At 55.8% G+C, this 21073-nt stretch overlaps 1 protein-coding gene across 5 annotated transcripts in view; it reads left to right on the top strand.

Annotated features, from left to right (window-relative positions):
- The window catches only part of ACTN4 (actinin alpha 4), a 69948-nt gene that overhangs the window by 41452 nt on the left and 7423 nt on the right, over positions 1-21073 (top strand). For 3 of the 5 annotated variants that reach the window (XM_019666292.1, XM_019666288.1, XM_019666290.1), the window contains exons 2-12: positions 566-680; positions 916-1035; positions 4233-4319; positions 5384-5471; positions 7200-7278; positions 8411-8492; positions 9281-9366; positions 13753-13845; positions 15483-15713; positions 16337-16484; positions 19691-19841. In XM_019666292.1, the coding sequence (XP_019521837.1) occupies positions 566-680; positions 916-1035; positions 4233-4319; positions 5384-5471; positions 7200-7278; positions 8411-8492; positions 9281-9366; positions 13753-13845; positions 15483-15713; positions 16337-16484; positions 19691-19841 (1280 nt within the window). Of the gene's footprint in view, positions 1-565; positions 681-915; positions 1036-4232; positions 4320-5383; positions 5472-7199; positions 7279-8410; positions 8493-9280; positions 9367-10393; positions 10480-13752; positions 13846-15482; positions 15714-16336; positions 16485-19690; positions 19842-21073 lie in introns of all 5 variants that reach the window. The other 2 variants (XM_019666289.1, XM_019666291.1) reach the window with 1 other exon arrangement.

Genomic DNA, 21073 nt, shown 5'->3' with positions numbered 1-21073 from the left:
GCGCGCACAGGGTCAGAGGGTCTGTGCTCCTGGCCTTCAGGGGAGGTGCTTGTTGTTGGGCCACTCAAAGCTCCGAGAGGGCTGACTTGAGGAAACCTTGAATTTACAGGGAGCTTTTCTTTTCCAACGGCTTTCCTGTCCCACCGGGTGGATGAGGGCTGGCTGTGTCTGTCCAAGAGAATGTGAGCTCCACGAGAGCAGGGCCCCTGCCTCTTGTTCCCACACTTGGGCCTGGCGCTCAGTCAAGTTTGCGTGACTGAATGAGCAGGTGACGGGCTGTGGCACCTCTGTCTGCTGTGTGTGCTGCACTCACTCAGGGTGTCACGGAGAGAGCACTTGCTCCAAGGGTGGCAGACTTGGATTTCAATCCACGCTCTGCTGCTTATCTACCAGGTGGTTATGCGGTGGGTCTATTAACTATCCTCAGATCGACCTGCCTGGGTCATTGTAAAGATCAGAAGCAGTGTATATAAAGGGTCGAGCCCAGGGCCATGGCCCAGCCCCTTTGTCAGAAGCCCCGGCAGCCATGCCGACCCTCATGGCCCCCTCTGCTCTGCCTCCCCAGACCTTCACAGCCTGGTGCAACTCCCACCTGCGGAAGGCTGGCACGCAGATTGAGAATATCGACGAGGACTTCCGGGACGGACTCAAGCTCATGCTCCTCCTGGAGGTCATTTCAGGTGAGGCTCCTCTCCCACGGACGTGGGACCCATCACATGTGAGACGGGTGCCCTGTCACAGCGGGTCCACGGGACATGGCCCACCCCATCCTGTTGCTGCTAGAAAGAGTGAGGCCTTTAATGGCTGCAGTAGCAGTATGACCATGGGCCTGTTGGGTGGGACCAGCGTGCCATGGTGGCCGGTTCCGGAGAGCAGTGGGGACCCTGACGCTTCTCTTCTCCCCGTCTTTCTCAGGGGAGCGGTTACCTAAGCCGGAGCGGGGCAAGATGAGAGTGCACAAAATCAACAATGTGAACAAAGCACTGGACTTCATCGCCAGCAAAGGAGTCAAGCTGGTCTCCATTGGGGCGGAAGGTAAGTTTGGCTGGGGCAGCTCAGTTCTTGACCTGTGGGCTCTGAGGCCCGACCTCTGCCTTCTGAACAGAAGTTGTGTTGGTGGCAGAGTACTTGAGGTGCTTAAAACCCAATATATCCTCTGCAGTGACCACAGTGACTGCCTCAGTGTGATGTTGGGCCCACAAGTTCCCCTTACCCTCCACATACAGGATAACCCAGTCCAAAACTGGGGACTCCAGCACCCCTGATCACACAGGGCAGGCTTCTTCCGCAGGGGGAGGAATGGCTTTGACTTGGACCCTGGACACCCCCACTCGCCCTCCTTGGGCCTGAGAGACACCAACAGACACACAGCATGACTTCTGCTGTGCCAGGAACACTTCTGCCCATAGGCTCCACCTGGTATCTGTGGACAGGAGGGTTTGCAGAGGGGAGAAGGGCACTCGAGGCCCAGCGTCAGGACCCTGGGGCAGGGAGCGCAAGTCCAAAGGTCAGTGACCAGACTTTGATGGCTGCACGGCCTGGGAGAGTTTGGCCTCTGACTTGATATCCAGGATCCTCTGGTACCTGGTAGGGATTCCCAGTGATCCTCTACTCTAGGCCTTTCCACTAGAGCAACAGCGTGCTGTCTTTCCCACACCAGGCTCTTGTCTTGAGCTCACAGGCACTTTTGGAGACTAGGTGAGGTCTGATGGAGCCCAGCAGTTCCCCATCAGCCTGGGCTCATAGTTCTGCTCATTAGTCAGAGCAGCGTTTCCTACATCCTGACATCCATGTTGTCCCAGCTTTTAGAAAAACAAAGAAAACTAATTGTCAGGAATGACAGGACTCTGAGACTTTGGCCAAGACTCTATGCCAGAGTGCATGTACCGAGTTCCAAGGCTCTGCCCCCGCCCGGGACCTCTCTGGGAGAGGGGTGCCAAGCCTTGCATGCCACAGTCGAGGTGGTTGGTGTTTATTTAAAAAAAAATCAAAACCCAAAAATTCAATCAGGCCCTGAGATTTTCTGTCCTTGCATGGATCTTTTTCTCCTGGCTGCATTCCAGCCTTCTGCTTCTCACAGCTGCATTTATTTTGCTCAAATGCTAGCCTGCAAATACAGAAGGGGTTAGAGGAGAGACCTGTGGCAGTCATCAGTTTTCATTTGGAGAAAAATTCAGTCTAAAAATGTTCTGTGTTCTTGCCCAAGTTGGTTCACTCCCAATCCCTGTGACCGTCGAGCCTCGGGACAAAGCTGGAGGGCAGCCTACTGGAGACATTCTGAAGGCTTTGGAATACCTGAGAACCTCAGCCTCACCCTGCCCCCATCTCCCTATCCCGCCACAAGATCTAGGCAGGTGCAGGAATGTGGCTTCCTTGTGGGGGTTATGAGGGGACAGGAATTGGAGGCACAGCTGCACTTCCACGAAGCAGCTGGTGGATGTGTCATGAGAGAAGCCGTCTTCTTCCCCACAGAAACTCTCTAAGCCCTCCGTGAGCAGCTTCCCCTGTGTAACTGGCTGGGGGTGGGAGCTGTGGCCTCCTCTCCAGCTTGGCTCCCTGGCTCTGGTTGTTTGGCACTTGGGAGAAACGCAGCATAGATTGCCTGAATCAATCACTGCCTTTGCCCCGCACTGGGAAGGCTCTGACTGGTTTCTGGGTCTGGGGTCTTAGCCGTAGGAAAGGACTGGCAGATGCTCTGTCCTTCCCCTACCTCCAGGCAGCAGGCTGTGCATATTTCCTTATCCTGAAACTAAAGCCAAAAGCCGCCCTCACCCCATAGCTTCACCATGGGGAGCTTGTCCTTTGTGTGTCCTTTCCACCCTTTCCTCAAGTGTGTCCTTGGGGATGGTGGGCCCCATTCTCTGGGTGACCACTATGCCACCTTTTCAAGTCAAGCCCATCCTAGAGTTTTCCGTTCAGTGAGCAAGGTCTCTTGAAGTGTCCCTCCATTCTCCCCACCCTTTCTCCTTGCATCTGGTGTACTGAGTGCGTGGGGGCCGAAGGCATTTAGAGGACTGCCAAAGGCATGTCTGGCTGACAGACTCCTCCGGGATGAGGCCACTTGCATTCCTATCACCCAGCAGTAGACACATGGTGGTGCCCTGAGTGTTGCAGAGATGACTTTTCTCTAAGTTGCTGAAGCGAAGAATGTGTGGTCCAGAGCCTTCTCCCTCAATTCCAGAAGTTGAGAGTGGTTGGTTTTCAGTTAGCTAAGAAAGCACGGTCCCGTCAACTGGTCCTTGTGTCCCCCGCTGTCCCCTTTCTTCGGCACCATAGTATCTTTCTCAAGAGCCGGGTCCAGGTACTGGGGATGCAAAAATGATCACGAAGGCAGTGAACAAGTAAACAAACCAACAGATACGTGATTCCAACTGGCAATCAGCGTGTGAGGGGAAGAGGAGGGTGCTCAGGAGAGAGGCCCTGGGATGGACACGGGGAGCACTTTTAGATTGGTGGTCAGGGAAGCCATTTTGGAGAGGTGACATCTAAGCAGAGGCTTCCAGGACGGGAAGGACCAGCCATCTGATGAAAGGTTGAGGGACGCACTTTGTGGGTGAACTGGAGGTGTGAGGCCCTTAAAGCAAAGAGCCTGGCTTGCCAAAAGCACAGAGCAGAAGAGTGCTGGGGAGGGCGGGGCCAGGTCGCCCAGGGCAGGCTCCAGAACACGGGCTTCATTTTAGGCATGGTGGGGCTTTAAGTCGGCAAGTGACACAAATCTGATGCACCTTTTAAAGGGACCACCATAGCTGCTGTGTGGAGGTGGATTGCAGGGGAGGGTGTAGGAGGCAGTGCATCGAGCTCTGGAGGAGACAGCAGCAGCTTGGAGAAAGGTGGCAGCAACAAGGGTTGGAAGGAAGCGGACAGGTTCTCAACAAACAATAGCACACCATGTACCCACTAGTGGGGAGATGTGACCATAACGTGCGATGGAGGTGTCAACAGAGGGCTGAGAACAAGCCTCGGAGAGGAGCTGGGTTAAAACAATGAGCTGGCCGGGTGGGAAGAGGCCTGCGTGGCCAAGGACACACGTGTAACAGAGGCTTTTGGGACAGTGCTTCCTGGAATGCTCAAGGACATCATCTTCCAGTGAGGGTGGTGGAGGACAGGCCCGGGTGTCTCTGTTGGACCATCAGAGCTAACTCTAGATGGCGTAGGAAGGCTGCCTTTGGGGGGAGGGGGTTCTTACCCTGGTTTAACACCCTTCTCACCCTTCGCCCCCTCCCTGCCTGCAGAGATTGTGGATGGCAACGCAAAGATGACACTGGGGATGATTTGGACCATCATCCTCCGGTTCGCCATCCAGGACATCTCTGTGGAAGGTAAGAGCCCAGCGCCTGCTGACAGCAAAGCACTGCCTTTCTCCCCATCCTGGTTCCGCCCAAACTGGAGAACGTTAGATTAGGGTTTCAGGCGTTTTGTCTTCATGTCTCCTGGTGTTACTCACAGGACCTGGCCCGGCTCAGGAGTGAGTGGTGGAGATGCTGGCGCAGGCTGCAGGTGAAGGGGGCCTCCCTCACAGCTGCCTAGCTGTAGTTTCTACCCAGAACATTTAGCTTTCACAGTCTCCATCTTGATGGACCCTCTCATCACCCTCGTCAAGAGGGCATGATCGCCCCCATTTTAGTCAAGGAACCTAGTCGCAGAGCACACTAGTGACAGAGTCAAGCTCAGTCTGGCTCTCCTGAGCGTCAGCACCTACATGTTTCCAGTCGACTCCCCCACCCTCAGACCTTTGCCTCCATGGACCCGGGGTCAGTCCCAGGCACCCAGAAATAAGCTGCTTCATTTGCTTGCAATCACCTTTATGCAGCACAGGATGAGAAAAGCCACCTGGGTCAGCATGTGGAGGGGGCTTCTGGCAACAGACCACAGAGGTGACTAGGACAGATGTGTTCCCTGCCCTCAGCACTCCCAGTCTGTCAAAGACAGTAGAACCTAGGCCCCTCCGCTTCTCTGCAGTTGTTACCAGGTCTGGGAGAGCCTAAGTGGGCAGGGCCAGGTGCTCAGGGCTTCAGCTGACTCTTCGCTCTGTTCACAAGAGGCTGGGGCCAGCATCAAAGGCTTGTTTGACATTGTGTTCTGGCAGTTAAAGGCACAGGCTTTGCGGTCAGAAACATGGCACAGGTTCAGACCCTGACACTGTCCTGTCACTGCCACTTCCTGGGGGGACCCTGACAAGTGACTTCTTGGAGCTGTGCATGCTGTTTGGCGGTTAGGATCAGCAGAGGTCTGCCCATATATGGAATGGGAGGGCCTGTTACTACTGTCACTGCTGCCGCTGTTCCGTCTGGTGCACTCTCCACCAGGCTCTGCCTGAACCAAAAATACGACCCCACTGGGTTGGGGTCTGAGCCAGTGCTCACTGTCCTCATGTGTTTTGTAGAGACCTCTGCCAAGGAAGGGCTCCTTCTCTGGTGCCAGAGAAAGACAGCTCCGTACAAGAACGTCAATGTGCAGAACTTCCACATCAGGTGAGCACCGGCCGAAGCCCCGAAGCCCGACTCACTCTCTCACCTCTTCCTGGGACCTCAGGCACTGTCCTCCCACCTGCCTTCTTTTCCTGGGTTTTTGTCATGGTCTGTGAGATGCCTACCCTCGAGGAATCCCTCTCCCTGCCACTGGCCCTGGGAGCCTCTCTGAGGAGGAGGTGGCCACAATTGCCTCACCGTCCTGAGCTAGAGGCCTTAAGGCTTGGCTCTCGGACAGGCTTTATAGAATCTTCCTCCCCAAGCAACCCTTAGAAGCAACAACAAAGCTCTTCCTTTGTTTTGGGCTCTCAGGAGGGACCTATCCTTAGAGTTGCTAGTGAATTGAGTATTGGGGAAAATATACTCTGTCCCCCATGAGAAACAAGACTCAGCCCTGCCACGAGCCTGCTCTCCCTCGGGTGAGAGGAAAGTGACCCATGTCCACTGTTGCTGGAACACAGGCAAGTGTGGTCAGTGCCACACGAGGTCCAGTGTCGCCAGAGACTTTGTGACTTGGTGGTTAGGAGCAAGGCTTTGGGGGTAGCCCTGAGGTCATATCCAGCTTGGCCTCGTGACTTCACCCCTCTGAGTCTCTGGTGTCCTCCCGGGGTGGATGGACTAGGGATGGGCACACCTAGGAATGCAGAATGGGGCGTCACTGAATCCGCAGAGGTTCTTCTATGTCCCTGGGCTCTCCAGGGCCTGGGCACTGGATGCTGTGGACCTTCCATTGTGCTCTGCTGCTAAAAGCACATGGTCCTTCTCTCGAGTTCCTGCCACCAGCTGCCTGGTCCTCTCTGCACTGCTAGTTCATTTATTTATTCAGTCAGTAAATATCTGTGCAGTGCCTGCTGCATGCCAAGAGTGGGGATACGACAGCACCAAAATGAGTCCCCAACCCCTTAGAAAGTTACACTACAGCAGAGGGATCCCGTAGTTGACAAAGGTGCAGATAAACCGACAACATAATTTCAGGTAGTGAGAAGTGCTATTCAAAGACCACCAAATAGGATAGAAAGTAACCTGGAGAGTACTTTGGTCAAGGGTGGCCTTCCTGAAGAGGTGACACTGAGCTTGACCCCAGAAAGAACAAGCCCTTAGAGGATCTCAGAGAAGAAAATGTGACCAGTCTAGCTTGTGACCAGCTGTCACTGCTCTGAACAAAGACCCTCATGCCAAGCCACATCCTGGCATTCAGCCAGCCCATGGGTCAGGTCAGCCAAGGTGCAGAGGTCACACAGCACAGGTGTTGGCCTCCCTTGGTGGGCCATCTCCCCTCGGAGCCTGTCCATTCATTAAGTGGAGCCTTGCACGAATAGTGCTGGACACCTCACGGCGCCCCTGGCATCTAGCAGTCATAAAGCACTTGTCACGTGTCAGGAAGTGGTCTAAGTGTTTGTATATTTACTTATTTAATCCTCACAACAACCCTTGAAGTGGGTACCATTATTATCCCTATTTTATGGACATGGAAACTGAGGTAGCAGATTATAGGATTTGACCATGGTCACGCTAACAGTAAATAGAAGAGCCGGGATTTCACCCAGACCGCCCAGCTCCAGCAGCCGTGCTTACGGCCACCCTGCACTACCGTCTCCCTGCAGTGCCTGGCACACTCACTAAACTACCTCAATAAACAGGAATCAGTCATTGCTGTGGGTGCCCAGGGCCTTTCTGCGCTCCCATTACAGCAAGTGGGCCTCCTCATAACCTTTGCCTTTCTACCACCAGCTGGAAGGACGGTCTTGCCTTCAATGCCCTGATCCACCGGCACAGGCCCGAGCTGATCGAGTATGACAAGCTGAGAAAGGTATGTACCTCGCGTTCCCCACAACGGCCCACAGCCACCCTGAGGCTGACCCTAACTCTGGATCACGTCCCCCAAGTCCATTCATCGCTGGCGTCCGAAGCTGGATTCTGTGTTCAGATGGGCAGGCCCCTGGTTCAGTTCTCGCCTCCCTTGCTCCTCTCAGAGACTGTCCCCTTCACCTTCCATGGGCATTGCAACCACCAGGGGTTATTCTAGGGCCTGGCCAGCCAAGCCTTCTATCCCCCTCCTTAACTTCTCAATTCTGGAAGCATTCCCTCTGCCCATGGAGTAAGGAATTCCAAACCATCTCTGCTAGCAGACATGTCCTAGGCAGGGCCCTGCACAAAGCTTGAGACCCTGTAAGACACAGGCCCTGTGCTCTGGGAGCTCCTGGCCTTGTGGGGAAGGCAGGACAGTGTATCAGAGCAAGCCAGCTGCTCGAGGCCATGCACAGGTACTCAGGCTGAATGGGGTGGGGTGGGGAGGGGATAGGGCCAGATAACGCTGCAGAGGAAGCATGGCATGCCTGGGTTGGCATGATTGGAAGGGCCCCTGGAGGAGGAGGCAGCCTAGAGCCAGAGAGAGGGCTTCCAGGTGGGGGAGGCAGGGCCTCCCTGAGCCTGTTCAAGCCAGTGAGTAATGGGATTGGGCTCTCGCTTGCCAATGTGGAGGAGGGCCCCTGTGAAGTGGGCTTTAACCTCATAAGCAGTGGAAGACGGCATGAAGGAATGGTTCAGAGAGGTTGGAATGTGGAGACTCGGTTTGCTCTCCAGCCCCAGTGCTATCTCAGGTCTGGATCACACTTGCCGGGTTTCAGGACAGGGGGCTTAATCTGGGGTCTGTGGCTGGTTGGAAATTGTGAGAAGAGAGCACACCTGCATTTTTGCTGGAGAGAAGTCCCTATTTTGCCCTACCAAGATTTCCAGAGGCGTTCTTTTGGGTTGGAATTGACTTTATGCAGGTGTCCCTCCTCCCCACAGCAGCACAGGTGGCTAAGAATGGCCTAAAGGACCCTTTCCAGTCCTACCCCTTCCCCAGATCCCTCCCTTCCAGGCCAAACCTGCTTCCTTTCTCCTTCTGCTTCTTGCCCCTGACTAATTTCTTCCTCCTTCCCTCACCTCCCTCCCCCCAGGACGACCCAGTCACCAACCTGAACAATGCCTTTGAAGTGGCCGAGAAATACCTAGACATCCCCAAAATGTTGGATGCAGAGGGTAAGTACATCCCTCTTGTTCAGTCAGCACTGTGTTTCATGGGTATGACTTAACGGTAACTTCAGAAAGCTGGCAGAGCCAGCGAGAATGGCTGAAGGGATCTGGGTGAACTGGGGACAATGTGTCGCCATGGGAGCCAGAGCAGGAGCAATCAATGTGTGCAGGCCGGACACACTCGGGTGGAACAGGGTGAAGAGTGGGGGAGGGGGGCCTTGAGAAGGGTCCACTCTGGGGGCTGCCCCTCGGGCCAGGGCCCAGGCACCCAGCAGAGCCCTGCCTGACCCAGTCCCACCCCTCCCTTCGGGGGACAAAGGAGGTGGCCAAGAAGGGCTGACACTTGCGAATAAGCAAGGCCTCTACCTGCCCTGCCTGCCGCAGGCTAGGAGTCCGGAGCCACCAAAGTGAAGTGTTTTGTTTTTTCCTTTTCCGGCTTTGCTCCGTTTCCCAGCCATGCACCGCCCCCAGCCAGGACCCATGCCTCTGGCCTCTGGTGGCCCTTGGGATTGACTGTCCAGCAGCCCCTTGAGGCCATTCTCAGAGAGAGGAAGTGGCTTCGTTTTAATCCAGTTCCCACAGCCTTGGCCTTTCTAGAGACCGTGGGGGTGGGGGGGCTGAGGGTGTGGCCAAGCCCACCAGAATCACCAGAGGTCACTGAATCAGCTCTAAGGGTCCTTCTCCCAGGCCAGCTTTGGCCTTGGGAGCCTTGAGATCCCGGTGAGTGACACCCCTCCCACCCCCCCAACCCCCACTCCTACTTGGGCAGTTTAACCCTTGTTGTTCACTTGCAGACATCGTGAACACGGCCCGGCCCGACGAGAAGGCCATAATGACCTATGTGTCCAGCTTCTACCATGCCTTTTCGGGAGCGCAGAAGGTACCGGGCAGGGCCAGGCTGGCCCACCTCGCCGCCACTGCCCAATGCCACTGCTGCCTCTCGCCTCCCATGCTCACCTCATTTCTCTTGCAGACGGCAGTGGCCTCTCTCTGACTGGAAGCCAACCCCCGCTCCGACTTCTTGGCATTGCTGCCCGTTTAGTCTTTGCTCACACTGTCTATTGAGTGCCTGATCTGTGCCAGGCTCTGTTCTAGGCACTGAGGATACAGTAGTGACTGAATAAGGCAGAGTGTCTGCTCTCAGGGAGCTTACATTTTAGTGGGTGAGGCAGACAACAGGCATGATATCAAATCATTTCACATGGTGATAAGCACAGTAGAGAACATGGTACAGGATGGTGGGGTGGAGATGCCTGGGGGCTGCTTTAGCTGGGGTCGTCAGGGCAAGTCTGCCCTGACGTGATGTGAGTAGGCATGTGGAGTGAGGAACAGGAGCTGCCATGTGAACATCTGTATGAAAAGGATTCCAGGCAGAGAGTAGAGCAAGTGCAAAGGCCCTGAGGCAGAAATAAGCTTGGTTTCTCTAAGGAATGGCTGCACAGGATAAACAAGGCGAGGAGAGTTGAAAAACGAGGCCAGAGAAGGTGATGGGGCCACACCGTGTAGGACCATTATATTTAGGGATCACGAATTTAGGTTTTATTTTAGGGCCCCAGGAGACCGTTTATGCTAAGGGGGTAGGCATTTGTGCACGATAGGATCTTACATTTTCAGAAAGGCCAGTTAGGGTTTGACCCCTTCAGCCCTAAACAAGTCTTCCTTTCTAGAGCTGATGGCTAGGGTCATAAACCCAGGCCTGGTTAGAAGAGGAGTCCACCTATTCAGGCGCACTTCCCCTCCCCCAAACCTCAGCAAGATGGGCCTGCACAGCCAGAGCCAGGGTTTGGCTTCCAGCCCAGAGCAAGCGCTATTCCTCCTGCATGAGCCTAGGGCCCAGACCCGGCCACCCTCCCTGCATCTTTCACTCTCTCCTGCCTTTCTCTCTCTTTCTCTCTCTCTCTGTGCAGATATTGTAGGCACTCTGAGGCCAGATGAGAAAGCCATCATGACTTACGTGTCCTGCTTCTACCACGCTTTCTCGGGGGCTCAAAAGGTGAGCTGGGCGGGAGCACCCCTCACTGCTGTGGCTGGAGGCTTGCTTTTGTCGTCCTCCTCACGTCCCAGCCGCCTGTCTGTATTTGGGGTCCTGGCCAGGCTGAGGGCCACCGTGGCATGAGGACTGATCTGGTCAGGCGGGTGTCTTGTGACCATGGGCTTCAGTGCCATCGCTGAGCTGGCGCTGGTCCAGTGCTGACACACCACAGATACTCTGTGAATACAGCCCACCCTGTGAGGTGGGCGGTGGCGTCCCAGTTTCTCAGAGCAGTTGAGTCCCAGCATCACATTAGAGGGTAGAGCAGCAGTTTGGACGCATGCTCCTGTCCACTCAGTTGTCCCCTTCCCTCTCATTGATCCACACGGGGTCACCCGCTTGCTGCACTGGCTGTGCCTTTACACCAGGGGCATTGGCTTTTCTACCCCTCTGCAGCCCCTTCCTCTCCCAAACAGCCCAGGAAAGGCTCAGCCCGAGCAGATTAGAGTCTTCTCTGACCCTGCCTCTGCTGACCCAGCTCTCTGGGCCCCTGTCCCCAGCAGCCCCTCTGACACAGGCAGAGCAGTCAAAGGTGTGTTCCAGTGGCAGCTCTCTCTGAGCCTGGTTGACCTCACGTTGCCCCTGGGAGGACATGGGAGGACACCCAGATGCCCCTGGAAAATGAGGCCCTCAGAGGCCTGGGCACCGCTATCCCCTCCTCTTGCCTCTGGTGTTGGGCAGCAGTGCACGCCCAGTGACTTAAGTTTGTGCCACCAATTAGCAAGTAGGCAGGGAGGAGGAGAAGAAACTAGCTCTCGTTTATTGAGCACTTACTACATGCTAGGCACTCCTCCAGGACTCCACATGCACAGGCTCTTAGAGAGTCCTTTACACACCCCTGTACGGAGGGGTGGGTGCCATTATCCCACTTAAAAGAGGAGGAAATTGAAGTTCAGAGCAGTAGGGAGCCATCCCTGAAGTCATAGGACTGGGACTGGGCTGCCTCCTGTGAACAACCTTCTTCAGAGCCCCAGGTCCAGCAGGCGGCTCCCTGTGGTCAGTCTGCCCTGCCCCTGCTCTGCTGCTTCTCAGTAGTGTGACTTCGGATAAGTCACTTCACTTCAGTGTCCCCACCTGCAAAATGGGGTTTATACTAGTGCCTGTCTCACAGGATTGTTTTGAGGATGAGATGAGCTCATGCAGTTGATGGGCTTAGGACCATGCCTGGCCCTGTCAGTGCTCCATACATGGCCGGGTAGTAGGAGCAGCCTTGCCCCTGCCCGCCCTGGTTCTTCCCAGCCCCGTGCCAGAGCCATGTTTCATAGCCTCCCGCCATCTACCCAGCATGCAGTTGGAGCTTGCATTTGGAGTGTCCTGCTGGAGCGCACAGGCAGGGAGAGTGGGGTGGGGGTGGGCAGTGATGGAAGATTTCTTGCCACAAACCTTGACTAACAGCACGTGTGCCATTGGATTCCCCCCTGCCCCCCAGTGGGCTCCAGGCCAGCTTCCCTGCCCACCACGCTGCCCTCACAAGAGTGCTTTCTCATCTGCTCCACCTGTGCTCCTGTGCTGAGAGTTGAGCTCCAAGCGGTGGGGACTGGAAGCCTGGAGGGATTTGTGGGAGTAGATACTGGCAGGAAGGCCTAGGCCAGAGCATTTGCAGGTTTTGCAGTGGGGCCCCACTTGTCAGGGAGAAAATAAAAGCCAGGCCCTTTGGGCGCTGCCGTTCACTTAGGGCAGTGCAGCATCCAGGCTTCTCCAGGCTGCATCCGCCTCTCAGGCCAGCCTTTGGATGCTTTTTATTATCACTGCTGTCTTTTCCCCCCTGAGACTCAAGCCCATCTCTTAAAAGAGCACTCTCTGGGGCTTGTTTAATTTTATAAATACAAGGCGAACCTCAAGCCTGGCACGAGTATGCCCAAACTCTCCTGATAGTTTATTTCTAGTCACTAAAGCATCTGCTCCTTGTTCACTCATTCATTCATCGACACCGAGTACCTAAACCACACCAAGCCTTAGGCTGGGTACCAGGAATTCAGCAGTGCAACAAAACACCAGCAGCCCCCACCTTCGTGGGTCTGCACAGCAGAGTGGGTTTAAGCTTGGGGTACCATTGTCTTTTCCAAGTTAGGGGTCAGGGACTAACTTCCACAGCTCCCCTGTAAGCTGCAACCTTGGCTCTGCTTCCTGCACTCCCTTGGAGCCGGGTGTTCACAGGTCAAGGCCCTCATCTCAGAGGAGCACTGCCTGGGGCCAATGTCGTGTGTCCTGCAGCATGACGCGCTCTGTGTGTGTGTGTGTGTGTGTGTGTGTGTGTGTGTGTGTGTGTTTTCACACCCACCTCGGCTGGTCCCCCACTCACCTCCCCTCCCGCCTGTCCCAGAAGCAGCATGTGGATGGGAGAGGCAGGGCATCAGTGCCTGTAGCTAGCTGGGTCTGGAGCCATCCCCAAGCCTCTCTTTTCCTTCCCCACCACTCTGTAGACCCTCCTCACTATTTCTGTTCCTGTTCTGTTGCCGTTTCAACTCTTCCTCTTGGACCCTTTCTGTGCTTCCTGAAAGGTACCTGGTCTCTCTTGTCCCTGTGTGGCACCCCTCACCCGCCTTCTCCGCTCCTCGCATTCCCCACAGCAGGACAAGGCAGGACATTGTCCTGTAGTTCTGGACAAAGACTAGTCACTGACTCCACCGCACCCTGCTCTTTGAAGCCCTGGCTCCCTTCTGCCCCATTGATTGTGAATTCTGCCCCATGAGCCATCAGACCCCGCTGACAAGGGCAAGATTAGGAAGGGGCCTAGCATGCTCTGCCTGTGTAATGACTGCCAGGCTTCTTAGAGGGGCTCCAGCATCCTCACAGCTCTCTGCTGCTCATCCTCCCTGCAGCTTGCCTTCCCATCCAAGGGGAGACTCCATCCAGGACTTGCCCAGTGGAAGACCCCACCCAGCCTCACCCAACCCTCCTCTTTGTGGGCCACTAGAGAGCCTGTTAATCCATTTCCCCCACCGTGGGAGGTCTCCCCAACCCCTCTCAGCACCTCCAGGGTCCAAGCTAAGAGAGCTGAGGGGCCCAGCTATCTGGGTGGGGGCCTGAGCAGTAAGCAGTGTGAACGCCAGCAAGGGCTATTAGGACAGAGGCAGCCAGGTTGCCATCTCACTGGAGCTACACCTCCTCTCCTTCCCTCCTTGGGGAGCTCTGTATGGGCCATGGATAAGCCAGCTTTCAAGGGACATGCTTGTCAGGAGGGAGGGTCACCAGCCCCCAGGCAGCTCTGACTCTGTGCTTCCCCTGCCCCAGGCTGAGACAGCAGCCAACCGGATCTGCAAGGTGCTAGCTGTCAATCAGGAGAATGAACACCTGATGGAAGATTATGAGAGGCTGGCCAGTGACGTAAGTGTGCCACAAACCCACATCCCCGGTGAGCTGAAAGATCGGGTCACCTTTGTTACCCATGGCCAAAGGTCACGTGACACTTGCAGAGGGGAGAGCAAGTATGGCAGTGAGACTTTCTAGAAAAGGTGATAAGGTTACAGATTGTAGACTTTGTCCAAGCCGACATGTGACCTTTCAGGTTGGTTTCACAAGGCTAAGGGTCAAACTGGTGTGTTACTCTGCTAGCTGGCTCCTGGGGTCTCGAGCTTGGGTTCCTACACAGATACTCAAGGACAGAGTTTTTTGAACACCACACTCCTTTAGAATCATCTGGGGAGCTTTTTAAGAATTGTCATTCCCACGCCCTCCCAATGGAGACACTGATTAAGTAGAATGGAGAGAGACCGAGAGCTGATATGGTGCCTGCTGAGACTGCAATTTGTCATGGCAGGCCCTTGGCAAGCACTGCACACACAGGATCTGCCCTCTCCACAGCAGTCTTGCGAGGAGGGAACTTGTATTACCCTCCTTTCCAAGTGGGGAAACTGAGGCCCAGGGAGGGTCAGGCGCACGTCCACTGTCACAGGGCTGGTGGAACAGAGAGCTGAGGTTCAAACCCAGACAGCCCCACCCCCAGAGCCTGACCTGGAACATCAGTTGGGAATGTGGGTGTTTAGTACATGTCTTCTGGATTCTCTCCTTTAAAAATTTCCATATTAAAAAAACAAACCATTTAAGCTTCCCAGGGGCAGCAGTTTGACTTCTCTACTAGACCAGTGGTTCCCAGACTTTGAGATTTCATGGACCAGGAAAATTTGGAAAAGTATTTGACAGCCAACCTAAGATGGCCCACTTTATTTTGCCAAGTTAAGCGGGTATTTTTAAAAGAAAAGGCTACCATCTGCTACCACCATTATTTCTAACACCAAGAAAAGGTTAAAGTTTATATATCTTAGGATCCCAGCCCGTCCCAAGAAAGGGCAGTTGGCACCATTTATCAAGATGTAAACACACAAGGATACCCTTGTCCTTGGTTTTCTCAGTTCACCAGAGTTTGACATTGGGAACCACTTCTCTGAGCATATCTATGCTGCACAATAACTGATTTTACTCTCCTGCGATTGGTCTAGAATGTCCAGTTTGTTTGCTTGTTTGTACCCTGTCCTTTATCAAAGACATGAGTGGTTCATAAAAGTACATATCACCTTCTTTTTCAGTCTTTCTAATTTTTAACGTCCCAGGTCCTGTGCATGGCGCTAGTTGCCCCCTAGTGAGCCAGGCATGCTGCAGGCCCTGCCCTTGGGGCACTGACAGTCAGTGAACAAGGAAGCAGTGAGACCCGGGCGATGGTGGCAGCGGGGCCATGTGGTGGGGTGTGATGGGGGAGGCCACCCAAGGAAGGGCCCTGCTTAGATCTGAGGAAAAGGAAGACCAAGAGCAAAGACACAAACAGCAAGTAACCAAAGAGCAGCACAGTGGTTCCAAGGGGGCACATAATCCTAGAATTCCCTGCTGTGGGATCCAACAGGAATCATGGAGAAGTCGGGCTGGAGAGTAGGGATGATCTGGGTCCCGTGTGCCCATGAGCCGGGAGGGGCCCTGTCAGACTCTGAGGGCCCCCTGCAAACGCCACATGGCCTCTTGTGGGCCCACAGCTCCTGGAGTGGATCCGACGTACCATCCCCTGGCTGGAGGACCGCGTGCCCCAAAAGACCATCCAAGAGATGCAGCAAAAGCTGGAGGACTTCCGCGACTACCGGCGCGTCCACAAGCCACCCAAGGTGCAAGAAAAGTGCCAGCTGGAGATCAACTTCAACACACTGCAGACCAAGCTGCGCCTCAGCAACCGACCCGCCTTCATGCCCTCTGAGGGCAGGATGGTTTCGGTGAGGGCGGGGCTCTGGGGCCAAGGGGCTGGGGGGCTGGGGGGCTGAGGGGGTCAGGGCCCAGGTGGCATGGCCCAGCTCCTGAGCCCACCCTGCCGCTTGTGGGCTGCAGATTCTCCAGACCACCCCAGGCTTATTGTTTGGCCAGCGTAGTCTTTCTTAACTAGAATGCACAGCCTTTGGGGTGCAGAGGTGGGGTGCAGGTACACTTTACACTTTACTCCCACCCCCATCACTCCATCACTTTGTAGAGTTTTATGCTCATCCTCAAACCTCACATGGTTTGTGTGGCATTGTTTGAATTTGGCACCCCAGTCAACCATAACTCCCAAAAGGCCCCTTCTCACAGAGGGTCAGTACTTCCTGGACAGTCACCTTCTGGGTCCCATAGCCCCATCCATGGCATTTGTTTTTTATTTTCATTCATTCATTTATTTAATCCAGAAGAACTGATTGCACCTGCCATGTGCTGGGCCCTGTCTGGGCACGTGGATGTAGCAAAGTGGGGTAGACATGACCCAGCCCCCAGTTTTGCTGCCTTCCCATCAGCATCCCTCAGGGAGGCATTGCCCTGCAGGATGCCCCAGCCCCCAAGGTAGCCCTGCCCTCTCCTGCCCCCACAGGACATCAACAACTGCTGGCAGCACCTGGAGCAGGCCGAGAAGGGCTACGAGGAGTGGTTGCTGAATGAGATCCGTAGGCTGGAGCGGCTCGACCACCTGGCAGAGAAGTTCCGGCAGAAGGCCTCCATCCACGAGGCCTGGACCGATGGTATGGTCCTCCTGGCTCCCTCACTCTGCTCCTGTCCCTCAGACACACTCACACCCACCCCCACCTTCCTTTTCTGTTGCTTGGGGATGTGCATGTCAGAAGTGCTGCTTTGGGTTTATCCAGCCCTGAGCAGCAAAAACCAGTTTTGGGCCTGGTCCTCCTATTGCCCATCTGCTCTGGCCTCAGTGACTACTTACAGGTGGGCCCTTTCCTGGGTCCAGAGACCAGTCATCCAGGAATGCAGTTGGGCCCCATCCCAGTTCCATAGGGAAGTGACCCTTGTCCCCATCAGGGGCGGGCTCTCCCATCCCTGGCAGCCTGGATGCAGACCGCCTGCCTCCCCTCTCCCACACCCTATGTGACCAGGGACCTCACAATGAAGAGCCCTGTTGCTGAATGGGTCTGCATTCCCCGGCACAGTCCTCAAAAGCAAGTCCCGGAGCCGCTCCTGGCTCTGCCGCCTGACCCACAGACAGTGCTCACTGACCACCAGCCACACACCCTCCCCTGTGGCCCAGTCTGGGAGCGCCTTCTCACCTCCTGCCCCGTCCCAGAGCCTCCTTCCAGGGGGCCTGGCCCCCCTGCGGAGTGGCTTCTCCCAGAAGGGCAGCACTGCCTCCTGTGTTTCGGCTGCTCTGCAGCTGCATGTCCCCTTGGCTCGGGATGTGGAATTCCGTCACGTCCCTGGCCCTCGGTCAGGGCCCACACCATGGTTGGGATTCCAGATACCAGGGCCTGAAACAGCCAGTGCTTGGGAAGCCGAGAACCATCCACAAGACTCCCCCCCTCCCCCTTCCTTCCCGACTCTGTCTCTGCCCCCTGCCACCAGCCTGCCCAGCAAATTTCACACTTCCTGACATTGCTCAGGGTGGTTTTCAATCCCTCCTACCCCCTCAGCTCACCATGAGGTCCTCACTGAGCCTCTGGGGGTTCCTTCAGTCCCCCCTCTCAGCAGCCCCAACGCTGGCCAGATGCTGAGACCTCCCCAGAGGCTCCACCCCTTCCAGCATGCGAACACGCAACTCTGCGTAATCCACAGACCTGGACCCACGTCACCGTGTCCCTGGCTACAGCCCAATACTGCCCTCACATTAGCTCAGGAGGCTGTTGTCCAGCGGCAGCCTGTGCCAGGGAAGGAAAGCAGAGGGAGAGACTGGAAGGGGAGGTGAGGATGGGGCCTGCAGGCTGGGATGCAGGCGCCTCCCTCATGTCTCACAGAAGTGGCGCCCATGGTTCTACCCCCGACCCTGGAGGAGGGGCTGTTAGCATTTACTTCATTTGTTCATTCATTCATTCCACAAACGCCCCTTTGTCTCTTCCCTGTGCACAGTAGTTTCCCAGGTAGGTGAGGTCCCTGCCCGGGGAACTCACAGGCCATCAGATTTTGGCATTTCTCACATCAGAGAGCCCTTGTGCGTTTCAGTGGATTTTACTGTACCCTGTTCCACGTGCTCAGACTGAACTGTTTCCTCCTGTCATTATCCACGTCCTGTATCTCCATTGCCATTCCACAGGCTCTGGGCATCATTCCTCTGGATTTCCCTTCTGGTTATCAACTCTCAGTCCCTTGCCTGGGGCTCTAGGAAGCCCTGGGAAGATGGTCTCCTGAGGTCCGGTATATGGGAGTGATGGCCCACCAGAGCTCCCTCCCTGGGAATGACTCAGGGCCTGGCCTTCACAGGAAGGCGTTTAGGAGAAGTTGGCCCAATCTTGTGCCAGGGCGGACCAACTGGTTCAGTGGCCTCCACACGCCCCTGCCCCACCTCTGCCTCCCCGCAGGTGCTTTGGCATCTGGCTCTACATCTTGAGTCAGCCCGGAGCCCCCAGGCAGGCCTGCCCACTCTCATTCCCCGGACCTAAAGCCTGCAGCCTCTGTGCCACCCAATTATGCAAAACAGGACAGACCAACCTCCTGGTCTCTCTTACCATCCCCCACAGCCTGCAGGCTTGAGGGTCTAGGGTTGAGGGGAAAAAAACCAAAACGAACCCTGTGTCACTTCCGTAACTGCCCCTTGGCCTGCATCCAAGGTGGCCGTAGCCTGCTCCTCCCAGCCTTCCAGAGCACCCCTTGCCAGCCCTTCTGAAACTCTGCTGAGGCAGAGAAGTGGTAACCTACTATTTCGGGTTCCCACCCGTGGGAGAAAGCAATTTGGGGAAGGGAATTGCAAGCTTGCCTTTGTGGTTGAGCCTCCTACCCCAGGGCTAGGGTGGCAGGGCCAGTGGAGTCAGTCTCCCAGGCTGCCGCCTCCTGCCTGCCAATGCCAGGCCCTGTCCTCGGGGTGGCTCACATGCGATGGTCCTGGCTCCATGCCTGCCCTTCTCGAACACCACCTCATAAGACTAGACTAGGCACTGGTGTCGGCCCCATTTAGACTAGGCCCTGGTATTGGCAATGGGATGGCACTGTTGCTCGCTCTGAAGCTCTGGTGCCGAGCTACAGGGCAGGGGGACGGGGGGGTCTCTCTGACCTGCCACTCCAGGGGCAGCCTGAGGTGGCTTGACCTAAAGCAGCGCCCCTTCCCAGGCTGGCATTTTCCCCCCAGTTCTGCACTACCTTACTATGCTTACAGGACTCACTTGAGCTGCTGTTCTCGGGTGTGTAATTAGCCAGACTCCAGGACTAATAACAGTGTTTCTCCTTTCCTTCAAAGGGCCTGATGATGGGCCCTGCCTCACTGCACATGGAAAGCCCTTAGGACAGTGTAGGCCATGTAGATGTGTGATGATAGGACCACCGTCCCAAGGGAGAGCCAGCCCCCAAGTGCCAGGGGGCAGGCAGGGGGTTAGGCTCTTGGAAGGACCCTGACTGGAATTTCCCCTACCCTGCTGAGGCATGGGCTGTACCCGCAGCCACCTTTCCAGATCACAGCCCTCCACAGATGCTGTCGACCTTTCCAGCCATGGTAATGTAGTCCAGTTCCTAGGGCCTCCTACCGCTGCAGGACACTAAGATTAGAAAACACAGGTTGAATTGGGATATCTGGCTCAGGCCCACCAACACCACGGTGTCTCCCAGCTCCTTCCAGGACGTAGTTAGGCTTAGAGATCTCTGGAAAGGGCAAGGAAAAGGATTCCATAAGTTTCTAGCCTGCATGGTGCCATCCTCAACCAGGCAGGATGTGGGGTCTGTCCCATTTTCCCTCCCTCTGGTTGGACTCCTGCTGTGCTGCTGTCTCAGTGCCTACTGCCCTCTGTCCCACCCCCAGGGAAGGAAGCCATGCTGAAGCACCGGGACTATGAAACAGCCACCCTGTCAGACATCAAAGCCCTCATCCGAAAGCACGAGGCATTCGAGAGCGACCTGGCCGCACACCAGGACCGTGTGGAGCAGATCGCGGCTATTGCCCAGGAGCTCAAGTAAGTGTGGGCTCACGGTGTCCCGTCACCCTCTTCCTCTCCAGCATCCCGCCCAGAGCAGTGGTGGGCGGCACCACCACTGCCTCACGCCTGGAGTTAGGGTCTTCCTCACCCCTCCGTTCAGATGCCAGCACCTTATGGGGTGATGCCTTTTGCCCATCTTGTCTTAACCCTGGATAAGAAACACAGTGGGGGTCTAGATTCTCTGACCCCTTGTCCTGATTCTTCGCACTGCAGGGGTCCCTTGGCTCCACCCCCTTGCCTGCCACACCAGGGAGATCCCTGGCCCCCTGATGGGGTGGGGGGCAGTCCAGTCCCCACCCCCACCACCATTCCTCCTTGAGGAACTGGGCTGCAGAGTGCACAGAGAGCCCATTGTTCTTCGGGCCCCTTCCCGCTCCTGCTCAGAATACACTATTGTGAGAGCTTCCAGCCAGCCGGCTTCTTTGCCCTCCCTTCCGTGCCCCAGTCAGATAAACTTGTGCACACAATTAGTACACTGAACCTCCAGAGCCAGTGAATGTGGCCTTCTTCCACCAGCGCAGCAGCCAGCAGCAGGGAGGGCCCAGGCCATTACTTCATGGAAAATCCACAGATCCTGGAGGGGCGACAGGGCTCCTAAAATAGCTGTCTGCTCAAAAATAGGATCCTTGGCTAGTACTGCCCCTTCCACAGACACCCCCCCACCCGGCCACAGTCACCCTGAGAGTTCTTCCCGTAAGGCTGGGACCCAGAGTGATGGCCAGAAGAGCTCTGTGCTAGGGAGGGTCGGTTTCCTTCCTGACTCACTCCCTCCACATTGCCCGGTTGGCTGGGGCTTTCCCATTTGCTCGCCCAGAGACAGAAGTACAGTGTCTTTTGTCCCTGTTGGAGGCACCCCTTGGGGTCCTGCAGCAGTTCTAAGCTGGAGTCCCTGCACCTGGCACACCCAGGCCAAGGAAGGCGAGGCCACAGACACAGATGTATGCAGGGATTGTGGGGGGTGGGACATGGGCAGGTTCCCCAGTTGACGTACAAGCCTGTGGAAGCTGCTAAGAAACAGACTTGGAATAAATCCTAGACCAGCCTCCTTCTCAGGCACTGGGGAGCAGCCATGTGAAACCCATTACCCTGAGCCAGGGAACAGGCGGTCCCTGAAGCAGCTTTCTGGACAGTAGCCCTGGAGGAGAGAAAGGGAGGGCTGTTTAGGGTGCTGTCCGTTCCCCCAAAGATGAGTCGGGACCGAGGGCCAG

This window comes from Hipposideros armiger, unplaced genomic scaffold (genome assembly GCF_001890085.2).
Source record: "Hipposideros armiger isolate ML-2016 unplaced genomic scaffold, ASM189008v1 scaffold_466, whole genome shotgun sequence".
Lineage (NCBI taxonomy): Eukaryota > Metazoa > Chordata > Mammalia > Chiroptera > Hipposideridae > Hipposideros > Hipposideros armiger.
This window is presented reverse-complemented; position numbering and strand designations above follow the sequence as displayed.